Here is a 15,459-nt window from a genome sequence, read left to right on the forward strand (position 1 = left end):
ATAAATTATTTTTATATTATTAATATTATTTTTCGTACCAAATATAAAAAAAATAATAATAATACAAAGTGGACAAATCCAGAATATTTATGTCTTTTTATTATTCATTTTAAAATTAATATTATAATGTAACTTTGAATCTCTCTTTTTACTGCCTTGTCGCTTTTGCTTTCACTCAATTTTCCTGATTTGTCCATTTCACTATGTTTTATTTTCAAAGCAATTGTTTTCGCTTTCTAATTTATTTTAGTTTACTTTTATAATGAAAAATTAATTAAATTAAATGTTAAGTATACAATGTGGAATTTTGAATAAAAAATTTATTTTGTATATAATAATACATCAATTTTATATATATATATACATGTTAAAATATTATATAAATTCAAATTCAAATCAAACGGAAACCAAACAAACCCTTTTGAGTGGGAAAGGATGATGTATTTTTAAAAGATTAAATAATTGTCAAAATTTCCAAGACTATTGGATAAGTAGAACCTACACAAACTATTGAAAAAAGTATTATTTTATTGAACTCGGTGCAAACTACTTGTATTACTTCTGCGTGAAGCCCAAGTTTTAAACGTACAAAATTTGTACCTATTTCTGCCACAAATATTTTTATTAAAAATATTCCCCACCTTTAAATTTATTTTCTATTAAATCTGTAGGCTGAGATAGATAGATATATATATATATATATTTATTTATTTAATAATTTACTTGGAGTGCAAGTACCTACCATTTACTACAATATTAATTCATAGCGCAATCAACATCCGATTGCTATAATTAGAAATACTTTACAAATTTAAAACATGCCAAATAAAATTAAAGATAAAAGTTACTAAAATGATGAATAAAGCTATAAAGAATATATATATATATATATATATATTACATGTAAAGTATCAAATTTAATTTATCGTATCCAATCTAATCATTTGCTTATTATAGTGGATTAAAGTCCCAAAATGATTAAAGATCTTCGTAATAATATACTCCCTCCGTCTACAAACTAATGTCCTACTTTTCTATTTGGGACGTCCAACAACTATTGTCCTATTTTTTCTTTTAAACACTAATTTTATATTTTTACCTTTCATTCATTTATTACTTTTAATCTCTACCATAGATTAAGGGCAAATTTGTTTATTCCTAACAAAAACTGTGTAAATATACTTTTTAGGACAATAGAAAATGGACGGATGAAGTAGTAATAAAAATAAATAATTATACTTAATTAGATGATATTAATTTATTCTAAATAATTTTATACTAAATATCACTCAATAATATATGGATTATAATCTCATTAATATATTAGTATGATACTAACTACCTAATTATCACATTAAAATACTATAGACAACGTACAAAAATATAACAAACATCACATATTGTATAGAATATTAGTATGTACTATCAATTTTATTTAAATACTCTTCCGTCCGTTTAAAATCTTTTATTTTTCTAATTTAGTCAGTCATTTCTCGTTTCTTTTTTTTAGTAAAATTACATTAGACATAAAAACAAAAATACTAGGTTCGGGCCTGGTTTTGCAAGGTATTAGATTCGGCCGGGGGTTTATCCAGTGGGCACTTTCGGGTAGCAGCTGTAGGTTCCCGCGTCACCAAGTAAAAAAAAATACTCATATTTTATATTACATAATTACTTTTACACAAAAAAAATTAAGCAAAATTGTCTTTACATACATATTGTACTGTACTTTAATAAAATACTAATATATTATGTCCGTCCTACATACCATGTCCACATTGCCGTTTCTATACGTCTCATTTTGAACTTTTTAATTTAATTTTTTAATTTTAATTAAAGTAATTAATTATCTTAATCTTAATTATATTAATTTTTAAATTTTAATTAAAGTAAGTAGTTATTTTAATCTTATTTATATTATAAGATAATTATTTTTACTAATACATTCTTAATTATCTATTAATTATATTTATCATAAATTCTCATGTCTACATAGACCGAGACATCCAACGTGGGACGGATGAAGTATTTAAATTCGCGTTCGAAAAATAAATAAAAAGATTATTAGTAGACGGAGGGCTATATGTATTGTGTTAATTAATTTGTGTGATGAGATTAATTTTTATATTTCTTGTATTGAACTAATATTTATATTATATAAACATATATTTTTTGATATATTAAGGATCCGTTTTCTTTATCTAAAATTCTAAATTTTTATTATTTGAATTTAGTATTTTTTTTTTTTTTTTCATAAAATATTTCATTATATATTATTTTAATATCAAATATAAAAGTAAAATTTTCTCAAATTCATGAAAGAATCACACTCATTGTCTTTTCAACACTATACTGATTATATTTAATCAAAATAACAACAATCAATCATTTGCAACAAGTTTACAATCGAAAAATCCGCCTTATTTTTTTAAAAAAAATAAAAATAAAAACCTAATTAATTATTTAATAGTGGTAACTTTTTAATTATTATAAAATCGAGAGCATGGTCAAACATATTTAATTTAGTTTGATACGGTGTCGTTCTGCTATTGCTATATATAGAATAGCTATTGCCCTGCTCCTTCATTCCTTAGCATTCGTTACTCTTCTTCTACCTCTCTACTGTCGCTTTTCTGCAGTTATGTGCAATTACACCTACTCCCACACTGTTGTGATACACTTTTTTGAAAATGGAGTTTGGAAATACGAAGCGGATTAAATATTCAGAACATAAAACTACTACAGAAAAAGTAACTTCCTCTCCTCTCCGGTTACCGCACGGTGCGGTTCTCTCCAGTTCGCCGCGTTTGGTGAGGATAACTGTAACCGACGGCGACGCCACCGACTCCTCCGGCGACGACTGCGGCGAGCTCCGCCGCGTCCGGAAGCACGTGAACGAGATTCGAATAATGGAGGAGAGCGATGGAAGTCTTACGAGGAGGAAGGAGAAGAGATTTCGAGGCGTACGGCGGCGGCCGTGGGGAAAATGGGCAGCGGAGATTCGCGATCCGGCGCGGCGGGAGAGAGTGTGGTTGGGGACGTACGACACGGCGGAGGAGGCGGCGATGGTGTACGATAGAGCTGCGATTCGACTCCGCGGCGCCGACGCTATGACTAATTTTAAAAAGCCGCCGCTGGAGACGGCGACGGAGGAGGAGACGGCGGCGACGGCGGAGGAGGAGGTGTGCGAGAACCGCCTCCCGTCGCCGACCTCTGTTTTGAGGGGAAATGAAGCGGCAAAAGGGACGGTGGGAGATGAGGGTGGATTGTACGTGGACGATTGCCTGCCGTTGGATGAGTGTTTCTTGAACGACTATTTTGACTTTAGGGCGCCATCGCCGTTGGATTACTGCGACCCGATCAGTGCGCCCCCAGTTGAAGATGATGAAATCGTAGCCGTCGATTTGAAAGATGATCTCGTACCGTTTGCTTGGGATGTTGATGATTTCTTGGTGCCATAGAAGAATAGGTAATTTAGTATATTAGTATTATTATTATTATTATTATTATTAATTTCTATCGGTTAAGTGTATATATATTTGTTGCCTCTATTAATTTAAAATATGTCTGTATATGTATCAATGGGAACAATAAGCACCATGTTCGATTTTTTTTATTCACAATATATAAGATATAGATTCATTATAATTGTTTATTTAACAGAGCAATATTATGCTGAATAAAATATATAATTATATTGTGTGAATGCAATATTTATGTAGAATTCAATTATAAATTATATTATTTTTGTATTATATTCGGTTAACACATTTGAATTCAGCATAATTTATACATATATAGTAGTCAAATACAACAAATCACAAATACTAGTTTATTTACATAGCATAATTATATTTTTTGTATTTAACACAATATATATTATTTGTAGTTATAGATTGTATTGACAATATATAAATATTAAAATTTAAATTAGATTAATATAACAAATGAGCAACATTAAAATCTCATCAAACCAAAATATGAAAATTACAAAATCAAATATGGTATAAAGTACTATAGGTTTTTAATATTATGTACTTAATCTAATAAAATCTCTCTATTTTACCGAGTTATATGTAATGTGATAGTTGAGATTATAGTTTGGGTATTTTTTGAATGATTATTTAACTTCTTGAACTTTAAAATAAAATAAAATTTAGAAATGTTGAATTTATTAGTTTCATAAATTATATTATGGGCTTTGCGGTGAGTTTTCTAAAATTAGAGTAAGTTGATTCATCTTATATGGGTGTGTTTGTTTGGGGGTTTGGATTTTGAATTGGAATTTGAATAGTAAAAATTTTGAATTTGAATAGTTGTATGATGTGATATAAATAGGATTTGATGCGATGTAAAATTGATTTTTAGTATAATATAAAAAATGAAAAATAAGTATTTGATTTGATGTTTTTTGGGGGAAAAAATAGAATGAATAGTAGAAATCCACCAAAATCTTTCAAACAAACACACCCATATATGATAATTAATTAGATATATACCTAACATAAAAAAATACATTCATAAAAAATAAAAATAACCAAATCATTATATGTAATCACTATTTTCACTTAAAAAAAACAATAATAATAATAATAAAACATATATTTTGTTGTAAAGAATATATCAGCATATATTTTCAACTTTATTTTCATATCCTTCCAAAATAAAGATAATAAAATTATAGATAAATAAGTAAAGAATAAATTTGAAAAAAATAAATAAATTCATAGAGAATGAGAATTATTTTCAACACATACAACGATCTGGATGAATCAGTCAATAGAAAATGATAAATCAGATAAAAAAATTATTTTTAATGAGTGAAAAAAAAATTGTAAAAATTAAATATATGAATAAAAATTAGATACTATATTTTATAAAATCGGAATAATATAATTTTTCTAAGAAATCATAAATTAGATAGTACAACAAAAAAATCAATATTTAGAAATAAAAATCATTTATCTATTCAAACAAATAAAAACATTTCTATTTTTATTTCTTCATTTCACACATTTATTTAAAATAACAAATGAAAAAACTTGTAAACATATCTAACTTGCACACAGAAGACTTCCAAACAGGGCATAAATGTCATCATGGCAAACTATGCAGGAGATGAAACACAACAATCCTTTTTTACCATTCCATTACAAATTCAACAATCAATTCAAAGTTCATATTGGATGAAGCAAACATCATGAATTCCTTAAACCAAAAAGAAAAAAGAAAAAAGAAAATATATCGAACCGAATCAGTTTTCTGACATATTCATGTTTTAGAACGAACAACACAGACAACACAGTTTTATACATGCATCAAGATAAGCAGTAGGATTACCCGGGTTGTTTATCCCATTGCGTATTTCTGAGTCCAGCTCCGAGCAGTTTGCTCATACTTGGTCCTGTCCGTCTTATACATATGAGCAATTTCGGGCACCAGGGGATCATCAGGATTCGGATCTGTAAGAAGTGAGCAGATCGACAGCAACACCTAAAAGAAAATGCAATTTAAGGTCATACACATTGTAATAAAACAACAATATATAATATGTGATGATACATACATACAAATTTGTCTTAAACCATTCAAATACATTCTGTTATCGAACCACTTCTTTTCCATATTCATAATCATACATTTGCCTAAAATAGTACACCAATAAAACGAAGAGAGGCAATTTAATTTTATGTAAATACAATCAAGCGAGATCAGCAAGAGGGCAAGAAAGCATAACCTTGGAAAGACTATAAAGGATAGAAAAAGAACCTTGGAAATTGTTAGGGCTGGGCTCCATTGCTCCTTCAAGATGTCAAGGCAAATGCTGCCGTTGCTATTGATGTTAGGGTGGAAAACCTTGGTCCGGAATGCCACCTAAAAAATCATAAAATACAAAAAAAAAAAAAAAAGAGGTTAAACATTCTTATACATCTAAAACAATCACAAAAGTCAAAGTAGGAAAAAAGCCTCTTAGATAACCGACTCGAACTTGTAAATAATCTTCAATACCTACCTTTCATATCACCTCCAACTAAAAAAAAAAAAAACAAGAGTATGTAATGAAATCGACTGAAATAGTTATCAAATGTGTATTTTATAACATATTCAGACTTCAAATACAGAAGCTTTATACTATAATTATTGAGAGGATAAATGGCATAAAAATCACATAAACTAATGGACAACTTCATCGTAACAGAAAATTTCACTGAAAGCTAGACAAAGTGTTAAAAATGTAAGATCTGGAAATACTTAGCTAATGTGTGAAAATTTCACCTTTGGAGGCTTGAAGGGGTAATCCGGAGGGAAATGAATCGTAACCAAAAAAACCCCGCCGGAGTAAGGGCTGTCCTGCGGACCCATTATAGTAGCTTGCCAGTGAAACATGTCCTCACCAACAGGTCCTGTTGTGTTAACAACAAGAAGCAAACATCATTCTATTATGCAACAATCAAAGAAAAAAATCACAATTATTTGGAGAACAACAAAAGTCCAACCCAAGATTGTCAGCATCACAGAAAAAAAAGAACTTCCATGGAAATATTTGGCAGATTCAGAAATTAGAACATTGGAAAGTAAGGTCAGGAAATACGAGCTAAAGCAAGAGGGAGCTTGAAAAACAAGTTGAGCAATATCGTGCTCACAGATTTTTCACTTTTAACCACTTTCACATATTATTAGCTATGTCGCATTACTGCACCTACAAATAACCTTCACCAAACATACAACTTTAAAAAACAAATAAAATAAAAGGATTCTTTTGTTTAATTTTAATAATTTACCTACACCAGAAACAAATAGAGACACGTGTGCATTCACCGTAAGAACTATCATCTTCATTCAATGCATTATTGCAATACAGAACATACGACAAAAGAGATCACGTATACATACCACCTAATCTTCTACATTATTCATCACTTACCAAAACAAACACTTTTCACATACTTACAAAACTGCAACCAACATTGCAATACCTTCACTAAAGTAACTTCTAAATTCCATGAATATAATCAAGCTTGGACAAAGAAACTACTCGCACAAAGAGAATCACTACAAACAAAGAGGATGTTCAATGTATATTTCTTCAACCTCAGAACTGCAAATTAAAGATATCGTAGCAAGTTTGTCGCAGTTTACACCAATATATAACATAGGGTACAATTTTCTATTTTGAAAATTCTCAGAATGCATAAATTAGCTCAATACAAGTACAGATCTATCAATAATCCCCAAATCTAAACAAGAACAATGAATGAGTTGCTTCTTAGCTTTAAATCAACACCAAAATCAACATGCCTAATTAAATTCTTATAGCTCACAACATCAATAGTAAAAGTATCAAAGCATGCAAATGAACACTAACAAAACGTAAAACACCGCCACATAAATCTGTTCCTATCATCAAGAAGGATTTTAAGCAATAAAATAATCGATAAGTCAATTAAAAGCAAGTCATATCAGAAGGACAAAATCATTTCCGCATACGAGTTATCCTTAGGTATATGTCAATGTTCTCTCTTACAGTAATCATCAGATTCGGACCCACACATTCAAAGAACAGTTTCTTTCCCTTATTTGGTTAAAAACCACCAAAAACACAATCATTCAATCCCCATGGAAAACCACGTTCTGCTATAGACACAAAAGACATCAGGATTCGCAGATCAACCGCGATAAAGTTCAAGCAACACACCAAAGTAACAATCTACGAATTTATAAATACCAGCGCTGCAGGAAGTAGGAGGATCCTTCTGCAAATCCTTCAGCTCCTTCAAGATCCGCTTCGAAGCCATCGAGACGAAATCAGATCTGTTGAATGAATTCAAAGGATAACGATGAAACGACCGAGAAATTAACCAAGTTTTAAATAAGGAATCATGGAAAATGTGAAGAAAAGGAAGAAAACGAGCGTAGTAAAGAAAGACCTGTACCTGAGGGGTGGTTTCGTCGATTGGTTTGGTGGTGTTGCGCCGCCGCCGCTGGTGGTTGACGATACGCTACGATATAGGCTTTGGGGAGAATACAGAGCAACTTAAAATAGCATTTCCTTCCTCCTTTATGGTAATGCGGAATAGGAAGAAACCCACTCTCTAGAATTATACATATATTTATTTATAATGGATGTTGAACGGCACCAACCGTATGAATTGGATTTTTAATGGTCTATTTGTTTCGAATTTTGAATTTTACATTTGGATTTAAATAGTAAAATAATAAATTGATATTTTTAATAATAATAAAAAAAAAAAAAAAAAAATTGGCAAAACAATAAAGATTTGTTAAAATTTTTCAAATATAACGAATAACTTTCTTTTTACCTCTTTTGAAAAGTGTCATCGCAAATATATTTATTTAATATACGGTTAGTTGAATTGTTCGTAAATATTATTAAAAAAATATAAATATATACATATATATTAATATATAAATATATACATATGCATTAATATTAATATAAGATATATCTATTCATTTAAAAACACTTGAGTGAACTGACTGATAATGTCTGATTCCTTTTTGTTTTTATTATTTATTTGTTTTTCGATGAATTAGTTTTTAAAAGTTAAATAGAGAAAATAATATTTTATGTTAAATTATTATTTTTTAATAATATTCATAAAAATAATATAATAAAAAATTATTAGATGACAATTTTATTTTATTTTTTTTTACAAATAAAAAATCTAGACATAATATTTTTATTAATACAAAGTAAAATAATTTTGACATCAAATATGACTATTGTATATCCTCTAATGTTCAAATGGTTTTTATTCAATAAAAATTTATACCCAAAATTTGAGCTCACACTTCTACAAAACAAATACTCCATAAAATAAAAAATAATATTCTTTTATCATGCAAATTTATATTTAATTATTTTTAAATTTATCATAAAAATTATTCTCATTTTGTTTCCTAAGTAAAAAATTATGTCAAACTTCTGCACTAATTTACTATATAAAAAGACAATAATAATAATAACAAACATTTGAATTTTCTTACTTCCACTTTCATCTCTTAATAGTACGAGAGAATGAAATTGCAAGGAAATATCGAAAATCCAACAAACAACATCAGCCAGCCATCTCGAAAAAAAACCACAGGCTTGAGTTGAGTTGAGTTTAAAGCTACCATCAATCAATCAAGATCATCACTGCAGAAAGTCGACGGGACTGCCGCGAGCTCGATCCGCCCCATCCACTCCTCCCCGGCCTTCAGAGTCAAGCTCTTCTCCGCTGCCGCCGCGCCTATGCACAGCATCTGCTTGTACTCGTCGTCCCCAAAATCCGCCATCGCTTTCGACTTTTTCTCCCATGGATTCCACACCACTGCGCGCATCGATCATATACAGCCAAACTTTTAGTTCGAAACGAGCTGAATTAATAACAATTTCGATGTATTCTTCACTTACCAACATCGGGTAGTCCTCGCTTCCTCATCACATATGTTCGCTTCCTTTCGTGATCGAGGACGGCAACACATTGGCTAGAGCTTAGGTAAACACGGTCGATCTGACAACAATGGAAGTAGATATACATTCGAAAAGAAATCCAAAGTTGTAATATGTTTTGATGGTAAAATTGTTCATAATTCACTTGTAATTTGAAAAGTTTGCACTATTTTTCTAGTTTGAATTTTGGGCAAGAGTGTCAATTCGGACCGGACCGACCGGTTCAGCCTGAATCTGAATTGTACTGGATTGAGCACTGCCCATTTTCCATCTGGGCCTGTAAAGCTAGGCCCAAGAACTCGAATCCCTTACCAACTACAAACTTAACCAACAATTTTACCATCAACCTATGCATTGATATTTGTTTTTATTTCATTACTTAATATATATATATATAACAATTTTAAATATTAAATATAAATTTTAAAAACCGTGATGAGCCCAGTCACGGCTCGACCTTGATGACCTGGGCACGATCCGAAAAGTTTAGAGCTTATTTTTTTAGGCCCAAGCAACTATTCTTTTCGTAATCAGATTTTCAGGTCGTGCCTATTTTTGCCGGATCTAATTCTGTTCAATATTTTCTATAACAGAGAAAGCCTGATGTAGTTTGTATGTCATTTGGAAAAATGGTGCAGAGTTTTCAAACAACAAGTAAGTTATAAATAATTTTGTCTACGTCGAGAGCATGAAGGAAGATTGTCTTACCTCAGACTCAAATGTTATGGCGTCGCCTTGTTCGGTAAACCGTTCCCTTTGGCAGAGGTTGTCCAGATAATCGAGAGTTTCGAGACCTTCAATCCTAACTTCACTGTGGCATAATTCACAACATGATACACATGTAACTATTGGTGAGTAAATTATGGTTCCTTTTGTCTGAATTTTCATGATTTACCTGATGTCCGAAACTGATAAGTGTGTGTGGTAAGCGAACGAGAAGCTGAAAGGCTTCCCGTTCACATTCCTGATGCGCGACACCAATGTCAAGTTCCCATCCGATGCCAGGGAGACTCGAAGACGAAACTCAAACCTGATGCAAGAACACAACAAGAAAAGAGTTCGGTTACTTTCAGACAAACATGCACGTTGCCAATAGCTATATTCATTTTGGCAAAACAATGGCTCGAGAATTTACCCATGTGGCCAGAACTTGAGATCTTCTTCGGCTGGTTTCAGAAGTAAGTCTATGAAGGATTTGCCGACAGAATCTTTTTGATTTAGTGGGGGAGGATCATCTTCGATCGACCAAATCTTGTTCCTTGCAAATCCATGCTGCTCAAGAACACCACAGCTTCCACACTGCAGAAATCGTCAAGATATCATAGTTGGCCATTGTTAGGCTCCGTTTGGTTGGAGGGATTTGGATTAATGGTACTTCAAATGAATTGATTAAATTCATTAGTTCTACTTGGCAAACGCTGCGGATTATGAAATATTTGAAATCCGAAGTAATTCAATCATTCATTTAAAATAAATTCTCAAATCCAAATCGATTATACCAAATGGGGCCTTAGTTTCTTAAACTTACATAGCTAAACAGGCTTAGCATACCATAGTTCTAACTTCTAACTTCACTACTTATCTCATTGTAACGAGCCAATTTTTAACTCGATAATCGACAGATATATAGGCATTGAGAGGTAGAAAGACAAAAAAATTACCTGCGGAAAACAAACAGAGATCCCTCCTCGCATTGCTTTCGGAGACTTGAAGATAGCCTGCAGAAGTTTGTGAAATCAGCGTCGAACATTTCATTACCAAATCAAATATTATCATCGATAAACAACTGAAACAATTCTGTAGTAATTAATAGGATTGAGTGATTGGAACCACACCTTACTAGTGGTGAACAGAAGTTCTTCGCCTCTATCGTTCCTCCACGAAACAACTTGTCCTCCGTGCAGACTGATCTGAAAATTTCAAAGTTCATAACAACAAGAAGTTTCAAGAAACTCGAAGAAATCTAATCAATGCAACAATGGGAGGCTTCTGATAACATAAGAAAGCTTTGAAACTGAAGATATGATATGCATTCAATCAACATCCATTGATTCTTAGATCTTACTCGAGCTGATGCTCCTCGAGGGCTACGAAGAACAACTTGATCTATCCCGTTCCAATCCTTTGTCATTTCAATCGAAGCTCGGTGATCCCAAACTGCTGCTGAATGCCCCATTGCTGATAAACTGATGTTAGCCTCCTCGGATTCGATTAATTCCTCGAAACAAATTCAGGTATGGCTATGTATCCCCAACACATTTCTTGTGAAATATCTGCCAACCAATGAAATTAATTTACAACCAACTTCAACACATTCACAGAATTCCTCAATTGCAGATAACAGAGGCAATTCAATTCAATTCAATTCAATGCATAGAATTTTCATCCAACAAATTGAGAAATTCAATGCAAAAAGCACATTCTGATTAAATCTGAATCGTACCCCAAATTAGAACACAATGACTATAAAGTGAAGTGAAAAACCTAATCCCCAATCGAAACTAAATCCCTCTGCATAAACAATCAATCGATAGAAATGAAGATTCCCTCAAGTGTAACAAACTTCAAATAAAGCAGACAAATCGTTCGCATTAGGGCATCGCGATTCAAGAAGGTCACTCACAAAAACGGAACACGCAAATAACGATATATACAAAAAGGATAAACAACAATTATCGGAAATCGAAAAATTAATTAAATGCGCACCGCGTGAGATGAAGTCTGAAGCAAAATTAGAGTAAATTAATTAAGCATTAATATAAAAATCTGGATTCGAAGATTCAGAGGAAACAACGAAGGAGTAACGGAACCTTTGCTGCTGCTGCTGCTGAGATGCAGGAAATGTGGTAACATGGGGTGCGTTGAATATAATATTCAAAACATTCATGTGAAGTGTACCCAACCAAAATTGAGAAATTCGAAAAGGGAAATTGGGGGAATTTAATATTGATTGTTCTTCTCCGTACCCGTGTGGGGGAAGAATGCCGAAATAGAATAAAGTATGCCGAACTGCGTATGTATGCTAAAATGCGCCGGTTTCCGCCATGGCCGAATTTTACCGAAGCACAAAGTAATCAAAATATGGGGGGTAGAAACCTGCAATTCCACTGAACATGAGAGCAAATCTGCAGCGGATTGGATACAAATAGGGAAAATGACAAAATCCTTCAATTATGGGCACCTCTGCAATGGATCGATACAAGAACTACAAGCCTCGGGCCTCGGTTTGAGTTAAAAAGGGAGGGAAATTTTTTTGAAAATAACAAATATGGATAGACAGCACCAAATGTAACCATAAAAAAACACATTTGCTTAAATTGAAAATCAAATTACTATAGCTATTTTTATTTTTTATTTTTTTTTTAAATTGATAGATAGTACTTTGTTTGTTATTTAAATTTTTTTATTTATTTTTTGTATTTTTATCTAATTTTTTTTTTTAAAGTAAAAAATATTATTTTTTATTTTTTATTTTTTTTGTTTTTACTATATAAGGAGCAACGTTTGTTTTTTGCACATAAATTTTTTAATATTAGTATTATATTGCGTTGTAATAAAAAGACGAAAATACATTTATTAGTATTGTGTAATATAAAGGTCGTGACATTTGTGTAATATATTGTAAGTTTGAAAGGTATTTATTATGTTAAATAGGTACTACAATTTCTAATTTAGGAAATGGTACACTTGCTTTAAAATGAACGAAAATGAAAAATTAAACTTTTTTTTCATGGGACGGATGAAATATTTCTATTTTTACCTACTTTTTTTAAAAATACTTGCCCCGTGAAATCAGGGAGTAGTAACTTTTAAAAACATATACTTCATGTGTATCTTAACAATATATTCATTTTTGCATTTTATTCTGTCTCGTAACAAAATATTCATTTCTTTTTTTATAACTGTATTATCTACATAACATTACAAATACCTTCTAATTTACAGTATATTACACAAATGTCATTAATTGTGTATCATACTACACTAATAAAGGTAGTTTATTCTTTTTACTTTTATTTCTACTATATCCTAATATAATACTAATATTTCTAAAACTCCATGAAAAAAAATATATTGATAGATAGATATGTTACGGAGAGAGTATATATCAAATTATACTTTTTTTTTTAATGAAACATTCCTTCATTTGCTGTCTAAAATAATATTCATTTTTTTCTTTTTGTTTTATTTTATTTTTTAATAAAAAAAGATTAATTTTTAATTTTTTACTATAAATAATAAAAATTAACAATTATTCCTTATTTTTATTAAGATTATAAGCCTTGCTAGCTACCAAGCTTTTATGTGTATTCAAAAAATATTTGAATACAAATTTGAATGACGTAATAGTACACCTTATACTCAAAGTTTTGTTATTTTTAAAACTTTGAAAACTTTAATCTACACTAAATCTAAAATTTTATTTCAATTTGCTTGTTGTTTCATAAAGTTATTTTTTTTTCTTCATTTTTTTACTTTATCAAAAATAAAATAAAAGCAAAAACAACACTTATTTTATATATAAAAAATGAGAAAAGCAAAATTTTTTTTTTAAAAAAAATACTAGTTAAAAAATATAAATATAAACAATAAATAACTACAAACCAAACTCAATTAACGGTAAACTGCTTTTTTAGTCTCGTAATTGGACCCCTTTATTATTTTAGTTCCGTAGGTGGAGTCTGTCGCAAACTAGTTCTATAAGTGAAAAATTTTCGTTGTTTTAGTCCTCCGGCGGAGACGCCCACGTGGCTCGCCGGAGGTGACGTGTCCGCCAGGTCAGCGACACCTGGCGGACACGTGGATTTATTTTTTTTTTAATTTTTTTTTATTTTTTAATTTTTTTTAATTAGACAAAATACAAAAAAATACAAAAAAAATGAAAAATAAGTTTTTAAAAAAATTTAAAAAATTAAAAAAAATCCACGTGTCCGCTAGGTCAGCGACACCTGGCAGACACGTCACCTCAGGCGAGCCACGCAGGCATCTCCGGCGCCGGAGGACTAGAACATCGAAAATCTTTCACTTATGGGACTAGTTTGCGACATGCTCCACTTACAGGACTAAAGTGATAAGGGGGTCCAGTTACGGGACTAAAAAAACAGTTTACTCTATAAAGGCAGGTGATGTTGACAGGGACAATACAAATCCCTCTCATCATTAAACTATGAAAGAACTATTAGTGAAAATATTTTTAGGTTGAATATTAATTATTATATCATAACGTACTGTAAATTAAAAAAAATTACAAAAATATTTTCATCAATGTATTGTAATACTAATAGAATGATATTTATACAAAAAATAATTATACAAATATAAGAATATTGTTAATGTTGAGTAAAATTATGCAAAAGGTAAATGTGACCCTTAAAGGCGGACGGAGTGAGTATATATAGTGGAGTTGCTTCTCTTTAATTGCATTTTGAATAAATTTCAACTGAATATAATAGTTGTCAAGATAAGTCTCACTAGACAAACTATATGATGAAATTTACTAATTTAAAATATATTTAACAAATTTAATCAATTCAATCAATTTTATATAACATCATACATCATATACGATTTAATTAAAATTATTTTATTTATATTATTTTTTAATAAATAAATATTTTTACCTAAATTTAAAACTCTCTATAATTTATAAAATTAGTTTATATTAATCATAAATAAATAAAAATTTTATCTTATATAAAATTTTATTTTCTATAAAACTATATCATATTATATATTTTTTATTGAGATATAATTAATTTTGTTTTATGTTACTAACAATATCACTTACATAAAATAAAATTATAATTTATTATTATTAATTAATTAATTATTGTTATTTTAAATGTCTATTTAAAAAATATATATATATATTTTTCAAAATAAATTGGGACGTAACGAGGAGTATTTGAATACAAAAGAAGTAGAATATTAAATAAATAAATGTAATTAAATAGACCCATTGAGAATATATAGAATAACAATCAACTTTATGGAAATACATA

The 15,459-nt window shown here is 30.3% G+C and overlaps 3 protein-coding genes across 6 annotated transcripts; 1 reads left to right on the forward strand and 2 right to left on the reverse strand.

Moving 5' to 3' along the window:
* The first annotated feature begins 2,591 nt into the window (after positions 1 to 2,591).
* LOC127262336 (pathogenesis-related genes transcriptional activator PTI6-like) lies at positions 2,592 to 3,652 on the forward strand. The gene has a single exon (XM_051290990.1). The coding sequence runs from the start codon at positions 2,691 to 2,693 to the stop codon at positions 3,459 to 3,461; it is 771 nt and encodes a 256-aa protein (XP_051146947.1). The 5' UTR covers positions 2,592 to 2,690; the 3' UTR covers positions 3,462 to 3,652.
* A 1,467-nt stretch (positions 3,653 to 5,119) lies between these two features.
* LOC127263003 (ubiquitin-conjugating enzyme E2 28-like) lies at positions 5,120 to 8,101 on the reverse strand. The gene is made up of 5 exons (XM_051291910.1): positions 7,935 to 8,101; positions 7,727 to 7,812; positions 6,277 to 6,404; positions 5,770 to 5,874; positions 5,120 to 5,493 (listed from the first exon to the last, which is right to left on the reverse strand). The coding sequence occupies exons 2-5, from the start codon at positions 7,794 to 7,796 to the stop codon at positions 5,350 to 5,352; spliced, it is 447 nt and encodes a 148-aa protein (XP_051147867.1). The 5' UTR covers positions 7,797 to 7,812; positions 7,935 to 8,101; the 3' UTR covers positions 5,120 to 5,349.
* An 833-nt stretch (positions 8,102 to 8,934) lies between these two features.
* On the reverse strand, positions 8,935 to 12,630 carry LOC127260347 (putative glucose-6-phosphate 1-epimerase). 4 transcript variants are annotated; one of them, XM_051288077.1, is made up of 9 exons: positions 12,424 to 12,630; positions 11,523 to 11,730; positions 11,293 to 11,367; positions 11,119 to 11,175; positions 10,593 to 10,756; positions 10,353 to 10,487; positions 10,166 to 10,268; positions 9,419 to 9,518; positions 8,935 to 9,335 (listed from the first exon to the last, which is right to left on the reverse strand). In XM_051288077.1, exons 2-9 carry the CDS (start codon positions 11,631 to 11,633, stop codon positions 9,145 to 9,147), a joined length of 936 nt encoding a protein of 311 aa, XP_051144034.1. In that variant the 5' UTR covers positions 11,634 to 11,730; positions 12,424 to 12,630; the 3' UTR covers positions 8,935 to 9,144. The 4 variants fall into 4 exon arrangements, with proteins under 4 accessions (XP_051144034.1, XP_051144025.1, XP_051144041.1 ...); XM_051288068.1 differs by lacking the exon at positions 12,424 to 12,630 and adding an exon at positions 12,268 to 12,412; XM_051288084.1 differs by lacking the exon at positions 12,424 to 12,630 and adding an exon at positions 12,164 to 12,274.
* Positions 12,631 to 15,459: the final 2,829 nt, after the last annotated feature.

The sequence above is a fragment of the Andrographis paniculata genome, unplaced genomic scaffold (assembly GCF_009805555.1).
Source record: "Andrographis paniculata isolate CXL003 unplaced genomic scaffold, ASM980555v1 Contig15END, whole genome shotgun sequence".
Lineage (NCBI taxonomy): Eukaryota > Viridiplantae > Streptophyta > Magnoliopsida > Lamiales > Acanthaceae > Andrographis > Andrographis paniculata.

Bases quoted from the DNA above. Each gene is read 5' to 3' on its own strand.
- LOC127262336 (XM_051290990.1), top strand. From the start codon at position 2,691: ATGGAGTTTGGAAATACGAAGCGGATTAAATATTCAGAACATAAAACT.
- LOC127263003 (XM_051291910.1), bottom strand. From the start codon at position 7,796: ATGGCTTCGAAGCGGATCTTGAAGGAGCTGAAGGATTTGCAGAAGGAT. The intron at 6,405-7,726 runs GTATTTATAAAT...TTAACACAACAG, and splicing joins TCCTACTTCCTGCAGCGCTG to GACCTGTTGGTGAGGACATG. The intron at 5,875-6,276 runs GTGAAATTTTCA...ATGATTTTTTAG, and splicing joins ACCCCTTCAAGCCTCCAAAG to GTGGCATTCCGGACCAAGGT.
- LOC127260347 (XM_051288077.1), bottom strand. From the start codon at position 11,633: ATGGGGCATTCAGCAGCAGTTTGGGATCACCGAGCTTCGATTGAAATG. The intron at 11,176-11,292 runs GTGTGGTTCCAA...AAACTTCTGCAG, and splicing joins TTCTGTTCACCACTAGTAAG to GCTATCTTCAAGTCTCCGAA. The intron at 10,488-10,592 runs GTAAATTCTCGA...TTCTTGCATCAG, and splicing joins CTCAAGTTCTGGCCACATGG to GTTTGAGTTTCGTCTTCGAG.